Raw genomic sequence first — 18,663 nt, 5'->3', positions numbered from 1 at the left:
ATGATCTGAATCGTGTGTCTGCAGCTTGCCAAAATTTAGTAGCTTTGTGTATGACTTCTTAGCACATTGCAACAAAATTATTATTTGGAGACGGACAAACGCCAGCGTTGGTGTAAAGCGTGTTTTAATCCTCGTTATAACTAAGGTGATTATTTGGCATAGTGTCAAGGAAAATATCCGTTCGACAGAAGCGTTACGGCATTACTTCTATTGCACGTACTTATACGTGATACAGTGTTATACGGCAAAACTTCTGCTTCAAAAACGGATGCCCGTCATGCCTTCCATGGCAAATACTTTACGCAGCATTACGTACTACAAATACATCACGTGGCATTACCTCTACTGCAAGGGTTTGTACGCGACCTTAGTGCTACATGACACAACTTAAGGTTCTAAAACTTTTACCCGTCATCGTTTCTTCTGTTAAAATCATGCCATTTTTACTTGTACGCGATATTGCTTCGATATCTAATACATGGGGAAGCATATGTATATATATAATATTAATATATATATTATCTATATATATATATAGATATATATTATATGTGCATATATATTATATATATGTGTGTATATATATATATATATATATATATCATGCATATATATATAGTGTATGATTACATATATATACATGGTATTTACATATATATATATATATTATACTATATATATATATCGATATATATCTATATATCTATATATAACTATACGCGACATTAATGCTACACGACAAACGTATACTTCAAAAGCTTATGCCTGTCATTACCACAACATTTAAAATGTGCACCGTCCACATTTCTGCCTGACATTACTTACACTACGGCAATGACGGTACGATACAGAACAGAACGGAACGTAACGAACTGGAACGGAAAGGAACGGAACGGAATGAGTCGGATCAGAATGGAACGAGGCCAGGCTGGGCGGAGCGGAGCAGAGCTGTGCAGCGGGTGAAAGGAAATGGGATATGACAAGACAGGCACGAGTGACATTTCAGGCCAGCAGGACAGGACTGGTCTCAGAAATAGAATAACACAAGAACGGCCTTGTCCTGTCCACACCCCCCTCCCAGCTTTTCGCCGAACCTGCTATCTGCCCCCCCCCCCGCCCCCCCCTCCCCCCCCCCCCGCTTAAGTATCTGTCCTGTGCACTGGCCGGATTCATGCCGCACGCCGTCCGCGATACTGCATTATCCTTCACCACATCCGACCCCCCTGCCCTATGCTTTCCTCGGTCCCGTTCTCTCCTGCCCCGCCCCGTCCTCGGTCTCACCCTGTCCGCGACCCTTACTGACCGACATTCCACCCTGTGAGTCCCGTTCTGTCTCCTGCCCCGCCCTGTCCTCGGTCCCGTTCTGTCTCCTGCCCTACCCTGCTCTCGGTCCCGTTCTGTATCCTGCCCTGCCTTGTTTTCGGTCCCGTTCTGTCCCCTGCCATGCCTTGCTATTGGCCCTTTTCTGTTCCCTGCCCTGCTCTGTTCTAGGACCCGCCTTGTCAGCGGCCCTGCTCTGTCCGATGTTCCGCTCTGTGGTATCTACTGTGCTGTGCTGTCCCGCCTCGTTCTGTCATCATTGTCATCTGCCCCATCGTTGGGCAGGGCAGGGGACAGAGAGCTCTGTCCTGTCCTCTGTTCTCCCTCTTTCCATTTCTACCCTGACCTCTGTCCTCATTTCGTCTAACACCTTGGTCTATCCGCGATCTTATGCCCTGCCTTGTCTTCTACGATTTCTTCCGGTATTTCCCTGTCCCGCATCTGTCCTGTTTTCTGTTCTGATCTCACCCTTGGGTGTCAGTCCTGAGCTGTTTTGTACCGTCACGTCTTGGAAACGGCACAGCACGAAGTTTTTGCACTAAAAGTATTAACGGGCATAAGCTTTTGAAGCATACCTTTTGGGGTATGGCAGTAATGTTGCACATACGTCTGTGCGGCAGAAGCAATGCCGCGTGTAAGTGAGCGCTTTAGGCATTCTTGCGGAAGTAATCTCGCGTAGAACCAATGCTGTCGCATTTCTGTTCGTCGCGCTATTTGCAGCAACACTAATGTAGTAACATCCCGTAAAGCATGTCTTTACGTCAACATGGGCAGCCCGTGTACGCCGGTAAGTTGCGTCAAGTAGCGCAGATCGCGCTGATGAGTGACCGAGTTCAGCGGTTTCGCTCAAATGTACGACTGCCAAGTCCGGATCCCTCATTCGCCTTTTGATGAATGGTTCGACTTCTGCAATAACCTGCGTGAAACATTGGTAGCCCATCGATTTGGTTCTCCCAGGACCTGTTTTGACAGGTTCGAGCGCCTAGCCAAGTATTTTCCAGCATGGGCGTGTGCCACTAAAGCAAACATCACAGGCAAAGGCTGGAGCGTTTTTACCCTTAATTTCCTCGTTTTCGCCGTTTTTGCATTGATTTAGTTCACCGTTTGGTCTCACCCATCTGTGTATGCAGCGTGCAGATCGAGCGGTCCGGGTGAGGCGCTGCAGGAGACTGGCGAGTGATCGGAGCGGCAGCCAGGGACCAAATAGTCGGATTCCTGCTCCACGCCCGGTTCCCGTCGGAATACACAGGAGAAATGATCTGCCGTGCGGTAGCGGCAAAACCGCAAACGCGCTATCCAACGAGCGCATATATGTGAATTTTCCAAACACATGCGGAATATGATTGTGTGGCATGTGACATTGATGTGAATGCAAAGCAATTTAGGGTAGAAGCCCGTTAACAGTCTAGAGGCCGTTACAGGATAATGCGGTAATATATATATATATATATATATATATATATATATATATATAAACATATATATATATATAGAGAGAGAGAGAGAGAGAGAGAGAAATATATATATATATATATAGATATAGATATAGATATAGATATGGATATATATATACATATATATGCATATATAAATAAATATATATTTATATAAACATATATATGCATATATAAATAAATATATATATATATATATATATATATATATATATATATCATGACTGAAGTACAGCCCTGGAAAAAGCACCGCGAACCATAGTCGACCACAAGACAACGGCGAGGGACGTATCCCGTCTCAGCCAACGGAGTGGAGAGGATTGGACGAGATTTCCCGAACGCCCCCCATTGCAATCGAATTGGCCTGGCCATCCTTCGCGAAAAACAAAGGATCTGAAACTCCATTTCCTTACATTGAAGCGCACACTGGATACACATGATGCAAAGCAAGGTGGTTCTACTAAACAAGCAATGACGGCCGCCGGCGTGGCGCCTCGTCTAACAACGCCGGCGCACGGCGTAGCTTAGTATTGATACCAGCCGAAGCCAACCTTATCTGCAGGCCGGTTCCCGCACATACAGACTAGTTCTGAAGCGGACACCATGTCACATTTGGAGCACACGACTCTGCATCCCTAAAGCACGCACCACGAGTGTTCCAGCGTGCGACGGATCGCGTCTCGGGCGCGGCCCGACAGCCGATCCGCCGGGCCAGCGGGGCACGGCGGCCCGGCGGCCGATCCGCCGGGCAGCGGGGGCACGGCGGGCCGGCGGCCACGGCGGGCCGGCAGCCGATCCGCCGGGCCAGCGGGGCACGGCGGGCCGGCGGCCGCTGGCGGCCGGTCAGGTGGCGACAGATCCCAGGCGCGCGCTGTTTGGTTAGCCCGCGCGCTCGCAGATTGTGTTGTGCCGTTTGAGCTGGCACAGCTGATCGCGTGGATTGCGTGAGAGGGCGGGCAAATTCCCAAACCTGCCGAGGAAGGCTGGCCGACGGTGGTCTCGGGACGTTTTGAAAGCTGCCCCACATCCGGCACCGGGTTTGTTTGGCTTGACGTTGATCAACAGCATCAGTCCTTGCTTCAATAATCACAGCGCCCATGCCTTCATTCATTTGCGTAGCAAAATACACCACACCCAAATAAAACAGGGCCTCCACGTGACAGAAGTCAGAAATCAGAAATTAGCAGACGCTGCCCTGCACATAACTACATGTGACACCAAATAACGGGTACTGCCAGTACTTCAACCACATCGTCACTCAATTGAGACGCGCTCGGTTAGGTGTCGATTTGGCCAATTCCTCCCGAAGGTTTTCCTGAATAACTTCTAAAAGCGCGGCGTAGCCGTACCAAACTTTCTGTATCTGTAGGCAATTGAATAGCAAATATTTTGGTACGCAAAATGAGATGTGTCTTGTAAGGACGCTGATCTATGACAGGCCAAATTCAGGTCGGAGCTTTCCACGAAGTCACTTCCTAAGCAACCGTTCACTCTGATACGATAACGGAGTGTTAGACGACGTCATACATTTCTGAGATGATTCATTAGGTAAGTAAACACTTGAAGTTAGGATTACGACAAATTCCATTAAGGGTCAGGTATGAAGGTCAAGCCGAGATTAAAACAAACCTACCTTTTTACTGGAGAGTCCGCTTTAACGGGTAGTTTCTACTGCTTATTTCAAATTTGTTAATGACAGGGATCACAACAGACACATTCCACGGATCTTGTAAAGTTAGGGGAAGGCCATGAGTTATAGTGACCAAGTTCATCTTTTTGTTTTTAGGACCATACCGCCTAGCGTAATCCTTGACACTCATTGAAATTCAAAAATGAATACATGTCAGAGGTTTGTGGTCACCATGACCTTCCAAAGATCGAGCAAAGTCACTGATCCAAAATGAACACCAGTGACCATTTTGTCGGAACAGGTATCCAGAATGACGGCAGTTGCATGTGGAGGCCCGGGGCACTTAAGCACCAGTCTGGAGGTTTACACTCTCTGACCTTATTTGACCTGAAGTTCGCAATGAATCAACCTCAATTTTTGACACAAGTGAGTTCTCCCTTACAGACCAAACCAGTCCGTAAATTTGGTGTCCCTGGGTCACTTAATTTTGTTTTTAGTACTCAGGTATTTAAATTTCCTCCCCCCCCCCCCACACCACACGCACACACACTTTCTCCGCCCACCCGAGTGTGTGCTACTCAACCGGCCACTCGAGCGCGTGTTAAGGACAGGGCACTTATTGCCGAACGCCACAGAGACAGCGCATAGGTCTCTAACTTACTGTGATCATTTCGGTACTATCTCATGTGCAATAGTTGCCTAACATTCTCTGCATAGCATGAGCTTGATATTAAATGAATTTCGCTTTGAATGAAGCCATTACACTTCAGAATGCGAGAGCGCAACTTCGAAAACACTCATCATATTTGATGGCAAGCCATCAATTCACACATGTTCGGAGGGTGAAGGTAAGTTCTCGTATCAGCTTATCCCAGGTAGCTTTGTTTACCTGTCTTCAGTCTTGCAGGGCGACCTATTGCTCGTTGACAGAACGCAAAGCATGTGAGTAATGCATAAGCTCTCCAAATAAAGGCTGTCTTCGGAATCACCTGGACACATCATGCTGGTAAAATATCCCGAATTGTATGGAAGGTGGTTCAGAGGACAGCCTACATAATTATTATATTTTCACCAAAACTTCCAGTTTTCTGCAGTATTTTGCAAGACATGCTTGATCTCTACATGTTTTTGTATTATCATCTTTTGACCGTACACACACACACACACACACACACACACACACATATATATATATATATATATATATATATATATATATATATATATATATATATATATAATACAGGGGATACACGTGATTTGGCACCAAATAACTAGAGAACCGTTCGTTGTGGGAAAATCCGAAATTCTATATTTTTGACACAGAATATCGGACTACTAATGCAGCTCTGCCGCGCAATTCAGCGCGATCAAACTAGCCTCATAAGATTAGCATTGGCACTCGCTCGGGTGGTCAGGGAATCACTTTGACCCCCTTCCATTTCCCCGCTATTGAGGTTTATCCAGAATAATTTCAGGACGGTGTAGCGCTTCTCCTCAAACCTTACGTAGCTATTGGCAATCGAAAAGCCCATCTTTTGGTATTATATATATATATATATATAACTCATAAGGTTGCTGACCCGTAACAAGTTCAAGTCAGGTCATGGCTGACGGGAAATAAAATGCTTGGCTCTTAAGCTAAAATTCGTCCAGTTCAAACCGTTAAGGTGATGCGACAATGGCATGCTAGACAAAGTCATAGAGGTTTGAGATGGTTTGTTAGATAATTACGCCAATGAAAGCAGGATGACGACTGATTCAGTTGATACTGAGCCTGGCACAAAGGACAGATCAAGTTCAACACAAAACTGTGCTTTTACTGAAACCTTGCATTATGCGGTAGTTTGTTTTTGGCGCTCCGTTTCACTTCATTGATTACGAGGACGTCCGCATTTCACTGTTTTTGACTATATCTAAGTTCGATAGAGGTCAATGACCTGAAATGATCTCAATCACCTTTTGCTTTTAGGAACATATCGCACTTGATAGTTCCTTAGCCCATTGTAACTTTAAATATCAAGGTATTCTCGAAGAATGTTGGTCATTTTGACCGTTTAAAATCAGATAAGGTCACTGAACTGATTTGAACACCATTCATTTCTTCTTTAGAAACAGTTTCTGGGTTAAAGCTGGTTCCATGAAGAGGTCCATTGTCACTTCGCAAGACAGTCTCGAGTTTGATATTGACCTTATTTGACCCAAATATTCCAACCCAGCCACCTGCAAGCTTGGCATATAGATCACACTTAACCTGACCTACTTTGCGAGTTAAGCGTCTCCTCCTCTTAAAAACTTTAATATTTCGGAGTGTCAAATTAACCTCGTGGGCAACGTTGGCAAAAATGTTATGTCTCTTAAGCAGGTTCGTCTAAAACACCCCTAATCGTCCCTTCCCTGCCAAAAGCAGCAACTGCGAGAATACATAAATCGGCAGGATGGACATTGGCTGACAATTTTAACCCAAGAAATGACCAGATGAGACCCCAGGAATGTACTGCAATCGCGGCAAGGTCAAGCTACAAACACTCCAGCGGCCACCAGAGTACCTGAGTGAATTACTCAATGGGAATTGGCTAGGAACCAGTAACTGCATTAATAAGCTGTGGAAGCACAAGGTCGTGTTCAAGTACAAGTTTATATTGTTTAGAGATGTACTTAGAGTATTGTAATCATCACAAACAAAATCGTCTTGATGAAAACTCACATTTCGTGATGCAACTTTCACGGCAACTTCTTATGTCGTTTTGACACACTTCTTAGTTACCATGAGCATAACGTTTACACATGAATGTTCGGCAGCGCATTGCCATAATATGGATTTATAGTCATTTATAATGCATTCCTAGCTTCCCAGCTTTGCCTTGACTAATTTTGACTCCCGTCTGAGCCAGAACGTGTCAAATGTTCACGTCCAAGTCTCCACCGCATTGGCTTAGCATGAATGTTGTCTGAATGCATGCCTTTTTTAATTATTGAGTTCGGCTTTTGAGCTAGATCATGTACGTGGCTGAAGTCAAACGCAAAAAGGCAGAGCTCGAGCCCGTGCAAAGGCCGATATGGCCTCATTGAACAGTGGCATGACTACAGCACATACCACACCCAACGAGAGGTGAGAGTTCGGCGCCAAGGTTTCAACGCTATTTTCCAGTGTCCAATTTCACCGATGCCATCAAATGCGTAGTTCCATCGGTCGCTTTTTTAAATTAACGGTGCTCTTTCTGAAACATGATTTCATCAGCTAAAATTCAAACCTCAGCGGCGTCAAACAATCAAAGCCTATCGGCTTTGTACATGTTTACGTCAGACCGAACTCGGAACGATGACACAGACAGGGCTTAGTTGCGTCGCACCACGCCCTTCTTGCCGATACAATCAGAGCAAGCTGCTTCTGATCTAATGACACTAGATACACATGACGTGTCTTGGAACTTTTGTCCCGTCGAATTGTGTTTGTAGCTTTCGTACGTAACGATGTGCAGGTCCTGTTAAACCTAGAGTACAACTCAAAACCAAAGCTGTCTTTCTTCTTGTTACCCGGTCTGCTTAACACATTTCCCGCGAGCAAGCGGCAGCAAAGCTATTGGACACATTGGACGTGTCAATTATTTCACAACCTCCCGATTTGAAAACAAATTTTCGGACAGGGGGTGTCAGCAGTTCAGCCCCCGCACTGCATCAACACGTGCCGCGTGGGTACGCTCTGATCAGGTACCTACCTGCAGCAGCTGTGGCAGCGTGGTACCGTTGAACTCGACCACCATGCCATTAGCAGCGTGTAGTTGCTGGACGTAGGCGTTGTGTGCATCAAAGTACGCCGCAAGCGTGGCGTTGCTAGGCGACGAGACGTGCGACCGGTACGCATCCGAGTATGCCTTGTGGCACTGCGAACAGGGGCGACGCGTTGAGTCAGACATCACCAGCGTCCTGCGTGGCACCAGGTGTGACACAAAACGGTGGTTTTGTGCCACCATGCGAATTGTCGTGATGTCTCAAGCGGCGTGAAAGTGGGGTTCTTGTAGGAGGACCTTGTGGCGGTCCGCGTGCCCAGGTGCAAGCTACCTGCCGGAGAACACCTGCTCAATCTGTTGGCCAGGCGAGCGTCCTGCTGGCCTGAGCTGGGACCCAACGCAGGGTGCGGCTGAGCCCCGTGCATTTTCGCCGGCCCTTTTAATAACGTTTTCAATGGGTCGGCTGACGGTAGGGGAATTACCTTTCGAAGGACAGCTTGATAACCTTGCAGCTCTTGCGTGCATATCAAGTTCAAATTCACATGATTTCGCAATTGTGATTTTGTTGGTGATGTTTCTGTGAACGTGGTAGAACACTTGAAATTCCCTGTTTTAATTATTTCGGAAGGTTTGCATGGGTGGTAAAGCGTTCAGCGCATCAGCTAAGCAGATGCCGTATGCGACCAGAAACCACCAATTAAGTTGACCTAATCCGGCTCCGCCAACAATTTTCCCTCGGCGTATCGAGTAAGCCATGAGGAGGATTATACACGTCCTACAGAGCTACGGCATGACGCCGCAGACCAGGCTGATCCTGTTTGGCCAGTTGCCGGCTGACCCTGTCTGCCTGCCATACAATGCGCCCGTCTCGAAGCTCATGTCCAGTGGGATTACGAGTCAACGATCTGTCCTGTCGCCACACTTTTGCATGTTGTAGAAAACATTAACTTAGAAACTTAGTTAGGGCACTTCGCGTTTTCTGTCATAGCTTTGGTTGGAAAAGCCAACACGCCATGCGCTGTTAGTTGCGGAGGCACCTAGCTGTATCCGAGGTAACGATATGTCACAAAAATGTACATGTGTGGTGCTGCATGAAAGGAGCGAATTTCCATGAGAATCGATTTACGCAGTCAACTTTTCCGGGAAAAGTTTTGTTCCTACTATGCCCATCGGCTTAATTTGTGTTTTTACAACACCATAACGTAATAAAGTCAGGAAGAGCTGTGAAATCCGGGCTTTACGCATCATGAAGCCAGAGTTCTCAGGGTGTTGACCACTTGTGACCATCAATAAAGACAATTCAATGAATGTTTGTTGGCAACGTCGTTTAACCAGCACCTTCTATTATACTGAAATCCGATAGCTGTTCACATAAGACCTCTGTGCTTATTTGGTGTCAGGTGGCCTTAACACATACGTATAAGTTAGCATACAGTGGTTATAATGTTGTTAAAAAGGAATGAAGTGGATACAATGGACAAAGTCACCAATGCGAACAAGATCATCGCTGAAATAGTTATCCCTGCCGGCATTTCCATTTAATTTTTTGCAGGGCTTTTCTCAGCGTTGCAGAGCAATGTGGAAGGCCTTGAGACATTTCATTTTTTCAGGAGCATGGTCAAAAACATGTTTCCTGTCGATTTCGCTCCAGCAAGTTATTTGGATAACAAATCGGTTCCGAAACAATTTGTACATTCATATTTGCTCCGAATGGTTCCAAATAATTACACATGTTTAACACCCTTCACGAAGCACGGCTATATTGGAAATGATCCACACGGTGCCTCTAACGGTTTCAGGTAACTGAAATTTTCAAGTAAGATACAGGTGAAGTACACAAAGGCGCACACGAAAGGCATACGACAAAATTGCACGAGCAATGGTACCATAAAATGATACACGCTATGGTCAAGAAGCTAAAAAGGAATTATAAATGCACTATGGGCCAGATAAGGCGAGAAGTCAGTGGTTCAACGTCACGTATGGCGGTCTGATGCATTCTTAGTGTTGTGGCATCACAAACTACGATGTCAGATATCCGTGAAGTTAACGACTTATTCAGCGATTTTTTTCAGCGACGAGCTCCGATTTCTCTGAAAAAGAGTCCCAAAGTCATTGTGGCATGAGAACACCAAAAATGACGCTTATTTTGCAATATCATGTGGCCTTCAAGGTAAAAATACTGTGTCAAAGGACGGAGAAATCGATATCACCCAAAAACTACCGGCCGATTTGAAAATTGTGAGCATCAGAACAATCGCAAGCGCAAGAGCTAGCGTCCGTCAAAATGTTCTGACCTTTCAAGGTCAACCTTCAAGGTCAAATGCAGTGTCAAAGGACGGGAACTCCATATCATCCAAAAATTACCGGCCGGTTTTTAACTTACAGGCATCAGAATATTCACCACAAAAAGAACTGGCGTCCGCCAAAAGTCCCGACCTCTCAAGGTCACCATTCAAAGTCAAACGCGGGCTCAAAAGACGGGGAAACTCCTTGTGACTCAAAAATTACCAGGCCGATTTTTAACTTACAAACGTCACAATATTCACCAGAGAAAGAACTAGCGTCCGTCAAAAAGTCCTGACCTCTCAAGGTCAAAGACGGGCTCAAGGGACAGGGAACTCCATATCACCCAAAACTTACCGGCAGATGTTTTACTTAAAATATCAGAATATCCACAACGAAAAAACTAGCGTCCGTCAAAAGTCCTGCCCTTTCAAGGTCACCCGTCAAGGAAAAACGTGATCTCAAACGACGACGAACTCCATATTACCAAAAAGATGCGGGCCGATTTTTAGCTTCCAAACATATTTACCACAGAAACATATTCACCACAGAAAGAGCTAGGGTCCGTCAAAGAGTCTTGACTCCTTAAGGTCACGCTTCAAGGTCAAGTGCGGGCTCAAATGACGGAGAACTGTAAATCACCTAAAACTTACCAGCCGATTTTTAACTTACAAACATCAAAATATTCACTACAGAAAGAGCTATCGTCCGTCAAAAAGTCCTGACCTGTCAAGGTCACGTTTCAAGATCAAACGCGGGCTCAAAGGACGGGGAACTCTACATGACCCAAAAATTACCGGCAGATTTTTATCCTACAAACATCAGAATATTTACCACAGAAAGAGCTAACGTCCGTCAAAAAAGTCATGACCTCTCCACGTCACCCTTCAAGGTTAAACGCGGGCTTAAAGGACAGGGAATTCCATATCATCCAAAAGCCACCGGCCAATTTTAAACTTGCATGCATCATGATATTCACCACAGAAATACGTCGCGTGCGTGAAAATATCCTGGCCACTCAAGGTCATTCTTCAAGGTTAAACGCGGCTCAAAGTACGGGGAACTTCACATCACCCGAAAGTTACCGGGCGATTTTACCTTACAAACATCAGAATATTCACTACAGAAAGAGCTGATGTCGGTCAAAAAGTTCTGGCTTCTCAAGATCATCCTTTAATGTCAAACGTTTGACCTTGAAAGATTGACCTTGAGAGGTCAGGACTTTTTGACGGACGTTAGTTCTTTCTGTATTGAGTATCCTAATGTTTGCAAGCCTAAAATCGGCTGCTATTTTTTGGGTGATATTGAGTCTCACGTCCTTTGAGCTCTCTTTTGACCTTGCAGTGTGACCTTGAGAGGACTGGACTTTTTGACGGACGCTAGCTCTTTCTGTGGTGAATATTTTGATGTTTGCAAGTTTAAAACCTGCCCGTAATTTTTGGGGGATGTGGAGCTCCCCGTCCTTTGAGCCCGCGTTTAACCTTAAAGGGTGGCTTTGAGAGGTCTTGACCTTTAGACGGGCGCTAGCTCTTTGTTGGTGAATATTCTGATGCTTGTAAGTTAAAAATTGGCCGGTAATTTTTGGGTGAATGGAGATCCCTGTCCTTTAAGATCACGTTTGTCCTTCAAGAGTGACCTTGAGAAGTCAGGACTTCCTGACGGACGCTAGTTCCTTCGGTAAGAAATTATCTAGTGTTAAGAAGTTTAAAATCGGCCGGGTCAATTTCGGGTGATATGGAGTTCCCCGCCCTTTGAGCCCATGCTTGACCTTGAGGGGTGACGTTGAGAAGTCAGAACTTTTTGACGGACGCTAGCTCTTGCGCTTTTAAATATTTTGCTGTTCACAGTTTTCAAATCGGCCGGTAGTTTTTGGGTGATATCGAGTTGCTCGTCCTCTGACCCAGCGTTTGACCTTGAAGGTCACAAGGTATTGCAAAACAAGGGTCATTTTGGTGTTCTCATGCCACAACTGACTTTCCGACCCTTTCTTCAGAGAAATCAAAACTGGTCGCTGAAAAAATAGCTGAATAAATCGCTAACTTTACGGACATCGATGGCAGACAGTTTCAGGCAGTTGCGACTTGATGCAAAAACGTCCTGTGTGGCGGTCAATCGGTGCCTGCGCAGGTACAGGCCACCTCTGCTCGAGGCGTGCGTTTTGCGGGCAAAACAGCGGCGCGTGGGACAAAATCGCGCGGACCTCGTGGGGCACGCCTGCCTCTTTCAGCGCTCTAAACACTTATATCACGTCGCGGTGCGCCACTATGGCCTGGGTCCTCAGCCATCCGAGGGATTTGTAGCCGGAGTTATATAGCGATGCATTAGGAGCCCGCATCTATTCTTGGAGGAAAGCTGATATTTTTTTTTAAATTTTGTGCATTTGAATATTGGGCGCCCCACCCTATGCGCGCAGGCAATACGTGATATGAGGAAACACGTACTCCTGGTTGATGATTTTGCGAACATCTGAAGCAAAGCAATGGCGGAATGTGTACAGAGAAACGAGGATGACGTAGGATTTCTTCACGACGCTCGAGACATGGGCACCCCCTGACAGGCCAGAGTCGAATATGACGCCGAGAATTTTGATGCTACTTGAGGCGCGCAAAGTAGAACCATTTCCTTCAAAGTAGAAGTCCGTTTACTTTTTCAATTTTGCTTTAACCCAACGAGCATAAAAGCAGGCTTTCTTCTGTTCATTTGGAGAGACCTGGCACTTAACCAGTTCTGAAGCTCACGCATGGTAAGTTCCAGTTTGGTTTTGAGGTCACCGAGACCCGGTCCGTCAGGAGGCGCGCAATTCATGTGCATGGTGTCGTCAGCGTAGGAGATGAGGCGCCCATGAGTCAAGTATCCATATGGATCGTTGATAAACAAAGTGAACAATATTGGACCGATGATCGAGTCCTGGGGGACACCGTATGACATGGGGAAAGCAAGCCCTCCTAAGAAGGCTTCCAGGAAATTATTTTCATGCCATATTATGATCTGGTTAGGACGCTGGACTCTGGACCTGATGGTCTTGGGCTGGACCTAATGATCGGGCTCGCTACCGCCGCACCCCACATGATATCGAACAAGCCATCCGTCTGGAACGGCCCTGGCAGTCGGTGAGACCGTGAATCCCATTCATTATCACGCCAGCGTGGAGCATAACCAACATGAGCGGAGTTCCAGCAGCCTCTTCAGGGGAGATGACAAAGGCCGGATTTCCGGCAGTCGCAGACGTCTGCACTTTTCTTCCAGGGCTTCAAAATTCTTTGGACTTAAATCTAATGCTTAGAAGCACACATATTGGAGGTTCACGGAAGGGGAGGGTAAGGCCCATCCCCCCCCAAAAAATAGAGCCTCATCCGTCATACCGCTATGTCTAAAAAGAAGGAGGGGGAAGAGAAGGCATGTCCATGACCCAATGCAATTTTATCAGATTGCACTGCGTCTGCACTGTGCAGTGCACCGTACTTAGCTCACAAATCCGTTTGCAACAATTGGTGTGATAAATTAAGCTTATGCGTATAAGGTTTTCGGATAGTTGTCGCGACAGCATGGTCAATTCACGCAACCTGCCCCATACTGCATTCACATCGAGAACTAGAGTATTGTAAAATTAATGTCATTCGATCAGCAGCCCTACGCACGCTCCCATCGTGATTCACAGCCTCTCGATTACAAATCGGGTAGTTGCCTAGTAAAAGTTGATCACAATAGATCTCTAGTGTCTTTGTGCGGCGTGTTTGGCGCAGATGTCAGCAGTCAGTCTGCCTTGGCCGGAATCCCACAGCCACCGGCTATTAAAACTAGTTTCTGACATATTAACATGGATTTGAAAGCATCACAGCACAATGGAAATCCGTGTTAAGGTACGAACAATGAGAGCCACGCAGGCAGGTTGCGATAAAAAAACAAATATACCAACAAAGAACAATTTTCAATTCCAACTGGTTCAGAAGATAGGTCCCACCAAAAATGGCATGCCAAACTGAACTCCATGTCATGCGTCACTGCTCCTAAAAGGGGCCGGAATACCTTACTCTGAGGAGAAATGTTCAGCCCTGCTCGAAGCCCTACAGCTTGGCTATCCAAGATGCGCAAGATGCGATGCATGAAACATCCCCTTGCCTGGGGAAAGGACGGCATTCGAGATTTAGCGCAACGCGGGCATAAGAGCCATGGGTGGGATCTGGTTGGATTGTACGGCGGTGACTAGTTCGCCGATTCACAACAAAATTAGTGCAAGGCTCCCCTATAACTCTCCCTTCTTTACCGCTCCACCGCTGCCCTCCCCCTTCCCTGCCGATCTGTCGGCCGCTACCCTCCTCCTTCCCTGCCGATCTCTCCACCGCTGCCCTCCCCTTCCCTGCTGATCTGTCTGCCGCTACCCTCCCCCTTCCCTACCGATCTGTCTGCCGCTACCCTCCCCCTTCCCTACCGATTTGTCTGCCGTTAACCCCCCCCCCCTTCCCTACCGATCTGTCTGCCGCTACCCTCCCCTTCCCTGGCGATCTGTCTGCCGGTACCCCCCCCCCCTTCCCCGCCGATCTCTCCACCGCTGTCCTCCCCTTCCCTGGCGATCTGTCTGCCGCTACCCTTCCCCTTCCTGCCGATCTCTCCACCGCTGCTCTCCCCCTTCCCTGGCGATCTGTCTGCCGCTACCCTCCCCTTCCATGGCGATCTGTCTGCCGCTACCCTCCCCTTCCCCGCCGATCGCCTCTCGCTCTGTGGCCGTCATCGGCGGCTAGGGGAGCTTGCGCGGCCGAGATCGGCGGCGCGTCGCCAGCGAGTGGCCCGCCGGTCGATAGCACGCCAGGTAACTGCAGCGACGGCACCCGCGCCTCGCAGCGATTACAAGAACTCAAGCCGCCGGCGCCTCATCAACAGATGTATTGATGTTTACCGACACAGTGAACATAACGCGACCGGTGACGAAGCGGCGACAAGCGCCGCGTGTCGGCGGCCGGACAGCACAGCCGAGAGAGGGAGAGAGGGGGGGGGGGGGGAGTAGCGCGACCGGCCACCCTGAAAGACGCCCATTAGACATTTAAAATTGGACTATATCAGGCGTGATCTTCATTGCACATGCGGCTATCTCGGCCCATAGCCAAAAGATAAAACGCAAAAGTAAAAAGGCACGGGTGGGTACAAGAGACACATCTATACAAATGGTCGCAACCACGCATCTTATCTAAGGGATAAATCGAGATATAGGGCGAACTAGAACCGGGGACGAAAACCTGACCAAAATGGCATTGAAATGAGAAAATATGAAAAATCGCCGCCAAGGACACAATTGGAGAGGACTGCATCACATTTTGGGGAAGCCGAGAGCCAAATGTCCCCGTTTCCCAGCAGTTACGTCCATGCATATGCCTATCAATGCCGCACATACGTACATGCAGTGACATCCAGCATACACGCATGCATGCAGAAAACCATAATCACGACCTAAGATAGCGCATAAGGCCAAAAGTCCGTCCGAAGTCAGGGACTGGGAGCTCCAGAGGCAGCGTAGTGTAGAGGGTGGCTGTTCGGCAATGGAAGTCATCCTTCCCCATCTCGGTCGGCGATCTCATCACGTGTAGGCTGCCGTCCCGCCCGGCACTAAGCTCCCGAGTCTCAGCCCCCGTGAGGCCCCATCACCTGCCTCAGGGGTCCGTGGCGGGACGCGGGCCTCTGGGGCAGGCCCCCTGCTCCGGGACTCGCCGGCTCGTGCCACGGGGCGGTCAGAGACGAACGCCGCTCATCGCAGCGGCGGCCACCAGCCCGGCCATAACTATATCGCAGCACCTGCCTCTGGACTGCAGTCCCACAATGTCTTCCCAAAATCAAAGACACCGGTCGGCCACCTGCAGCCAACTTGGCTCCGAGTGCAAAAACGCCAAACAACGTCGAAGTGGGTTATCGCGAACAAAAGTTGCAGGACGAAGCTAAGGGCCTTTGGAAACCATTCGCCATCGAAAGTTTCAGAGCGAATTATTCGCAGCGGCACAACGCTCGCCCGAACGTATTATGCCTTAGCCTGGGCGGTTTGCGTTGTTATAACTTCGCTCACAGTTATTTTTGAATTCTCTTTTTGCACACGTAAACAGCCACCGAGAACCGCTTCCTTAAACAGCTTGACCGGCTTTGACACACTCCATACTTTTGTCAAATGGTGGACTAAATCACAGCAGTTTTCGCGTGTGCGGTGCATAGAGCATTAGCGACATATCAGAGCAACTTCAAAACACGGACGTTCGTAACCCATGCGACTGGAAGCTGAGACAGTCTGGATGGTCATTTCTTTAATTTTGTGTGAAGATTTTACCCGAACCATTTGAATGGATGGATTTCTGGGATCAGAGCTTACGCTAGGCACCGCTCGTTGTGTGAGCCCTGACCTCTACCACCCGATCGGGCACTTTCACGTCAGCGGCTGAATTTGGCGGCGAAAACTTCATGTGCCGCAATGCTCGGCACGGTCCGTCCTGCCCTTTGATGTCATCTGCCCTATACCACGGCCGCTGCCATCGACCGCATGCCACATCTGTCAAGGGCAAATAGCGAGCAAATAACGTCCAAACTCACCCGCCATGATTGGGTGAATCGGAAGGCAGGCTCTGTAACCATTTAAATCGTACCAGTTAACAACACCAGCGTGGATGAAAGGCTCTTTCCCTGACACTACACAGGTCATTTGCATTTTTTCAGCATCTCATGATTCAAGAAAGCATGGATAGTGACAAAGCTGAGACGAGACATTACTTTAATAGCCTTCTTTAGTGCTTATTAGTGTTGAGGTGCCGAAAGATAAAGCAAAAGGCGCCAAAAACCAACATGCATGCCGTTCTAGGTTTCTGGAGCTGACAGTTCACTATTTGCCACTCCAGTTTGTCCTTGTTCTACAAACAGTACAAACAGTCAACGTTCTTTATAGACCTGCAATCAGGTATGATTTGAAGTCGCGAGGGAATGATTACAGTCTCAGCCCAATGGTGATCGTTCCCGACGATATCAGAATTGCCCACCTGCGTGGCAGAGTGACATGGCAGCCTAATTGTGCAATCAGTGTTTGCCTCAACAGCCCAACCCCGCGGTATAACCACCCACGGGATAGAGAATCGTTCTGAAGGGTGGTGTAACAGCATGCACCGGGTAGAATCCGAGCCTACTGGTGATTAAGCTAGCATAGCCGCCAAATTTGATACCGAATCCCAAGTTCCGACTGGTTAATGTTGGATTGTATAAAAAAAAAACGTAAAAGGAGCCGACGACAGTGTGCTCAGATTGTACGTATACTGCAAAAAATAAAAATGCAATTCAAAATACAAAACAACCGTTTCAACGAAGGATCACGATGCAAAATTTTCAAAACTTTTTTTCGGAAATATTCGGCTTTTATTTTCTAATCACACCTTTTTTATCGGCATTTTTTGGCTCGAAGTGATTCGTAGAGATCTAAAAACCTGTTTGTGGATGCGTATAATTTGGAAACATTGCGGTTGGCTAGCTATAAGCAAGATCAGGCTTTTATGGACCGGTGTCGTGCCAGGTCTCTTCGTACCGAAACTTCTCAAAGCTTTCTCAAAACATTTGGTGACATCTCCGACGCAAACACGACCAAACAAATTCCGATATCCTGCAGGGTCCCTGTTCATGACTACGCACTCCTTACAGAGCTTACGCACAGTACTTATAGAGCTTGTTTACGGTACTCACACAGCTTACAAAGCTTACATACCTTGACATGATCCAAGATGAGTGCTCCTTCAATGAAATGGTCCTTGAAGCCCGCCTTGCCCCACACAGCACCCTGATGTAAGCAATAATGGCGTGGCCAGCATCCGACGCCTTAGACCGATTCATCTTGTTGATTGCTGGGTCTAGTATGCTCCATGAATTTAGATGAGCTAAAGGCATGGGCTGAAGAAATGTCTATAAACGGGCGCACCTAATAAGCCAACTTTATCCTAGTTACATACACGTGGTGTGATTATTGCATGTTAAAGGAAGCGCGTTAAAACAATCTTTCTCCTGGTTATAGCGTTCAGTATATACTTGTGAGTAAATTCAGTATATACTTGTGTGAAAGTGTACCAAGCTATAATGGCAGGAAGGGATATTCAACGGGGAATATAACGTTATACGCATGCTAGTGTTTGCGTTCTGACTTCGTGTCAACTGCCGTTAAGAACTGAAGAGCTAGGTGCAGCTTTTTAGAATGAATATGCGATGTAGCCCAAATATTTTATAACAAAGCATATAT

The 18,663-nt window shown here is 47.2% G+C and overlaps 1 protein-coding gene across 1 annotated transcript in view; it reads right to left on the bottom strand.

Annotated features, from left to right (window-relative positions):
• LOC119098948 (uncharacterized) overlaps window positions 1-18,663 on the bottom strand; it is a 157,636-nt gene that overhangs the window by 92,191 nt on the left and 46,782 nt on the right. Inside the window, exon 5 of the mRNA XM_037222003.1 lies at window positions 8,124-8,288. Coding sequence (XP_037077898.1) covers window positions 8,124-8,288 — 165 coding nt within the window. The remainder of the gene's footprint in view (window positions 1-8,123; window positions 8,289-18,663) is intronic.

This window comes from Pollicipes pollicipes, unplaced genomic scaffold (assembly GCF_011947565.3).
Source record: "Pollicipes pollicipes isolate AB1234 unplaced genomic scaffold, Ppol_2.1 Scaffold_4740;HRSCAF=5597_pilon_pilon_pilon, whole genome shotgun sequence".
Classification (NCBI taxonomy): Eukaryota; Metazoa; Arthropoda; class Thecostraca; order Pollicipedomorpha; family Pollicipedidae; genus Pollicipes; species Pollicipes pollicipes.
Note: the sequence above shows the minus strand (reverse complement) of the source record. Positions and strands in the feature narration are given on the sequence as shown.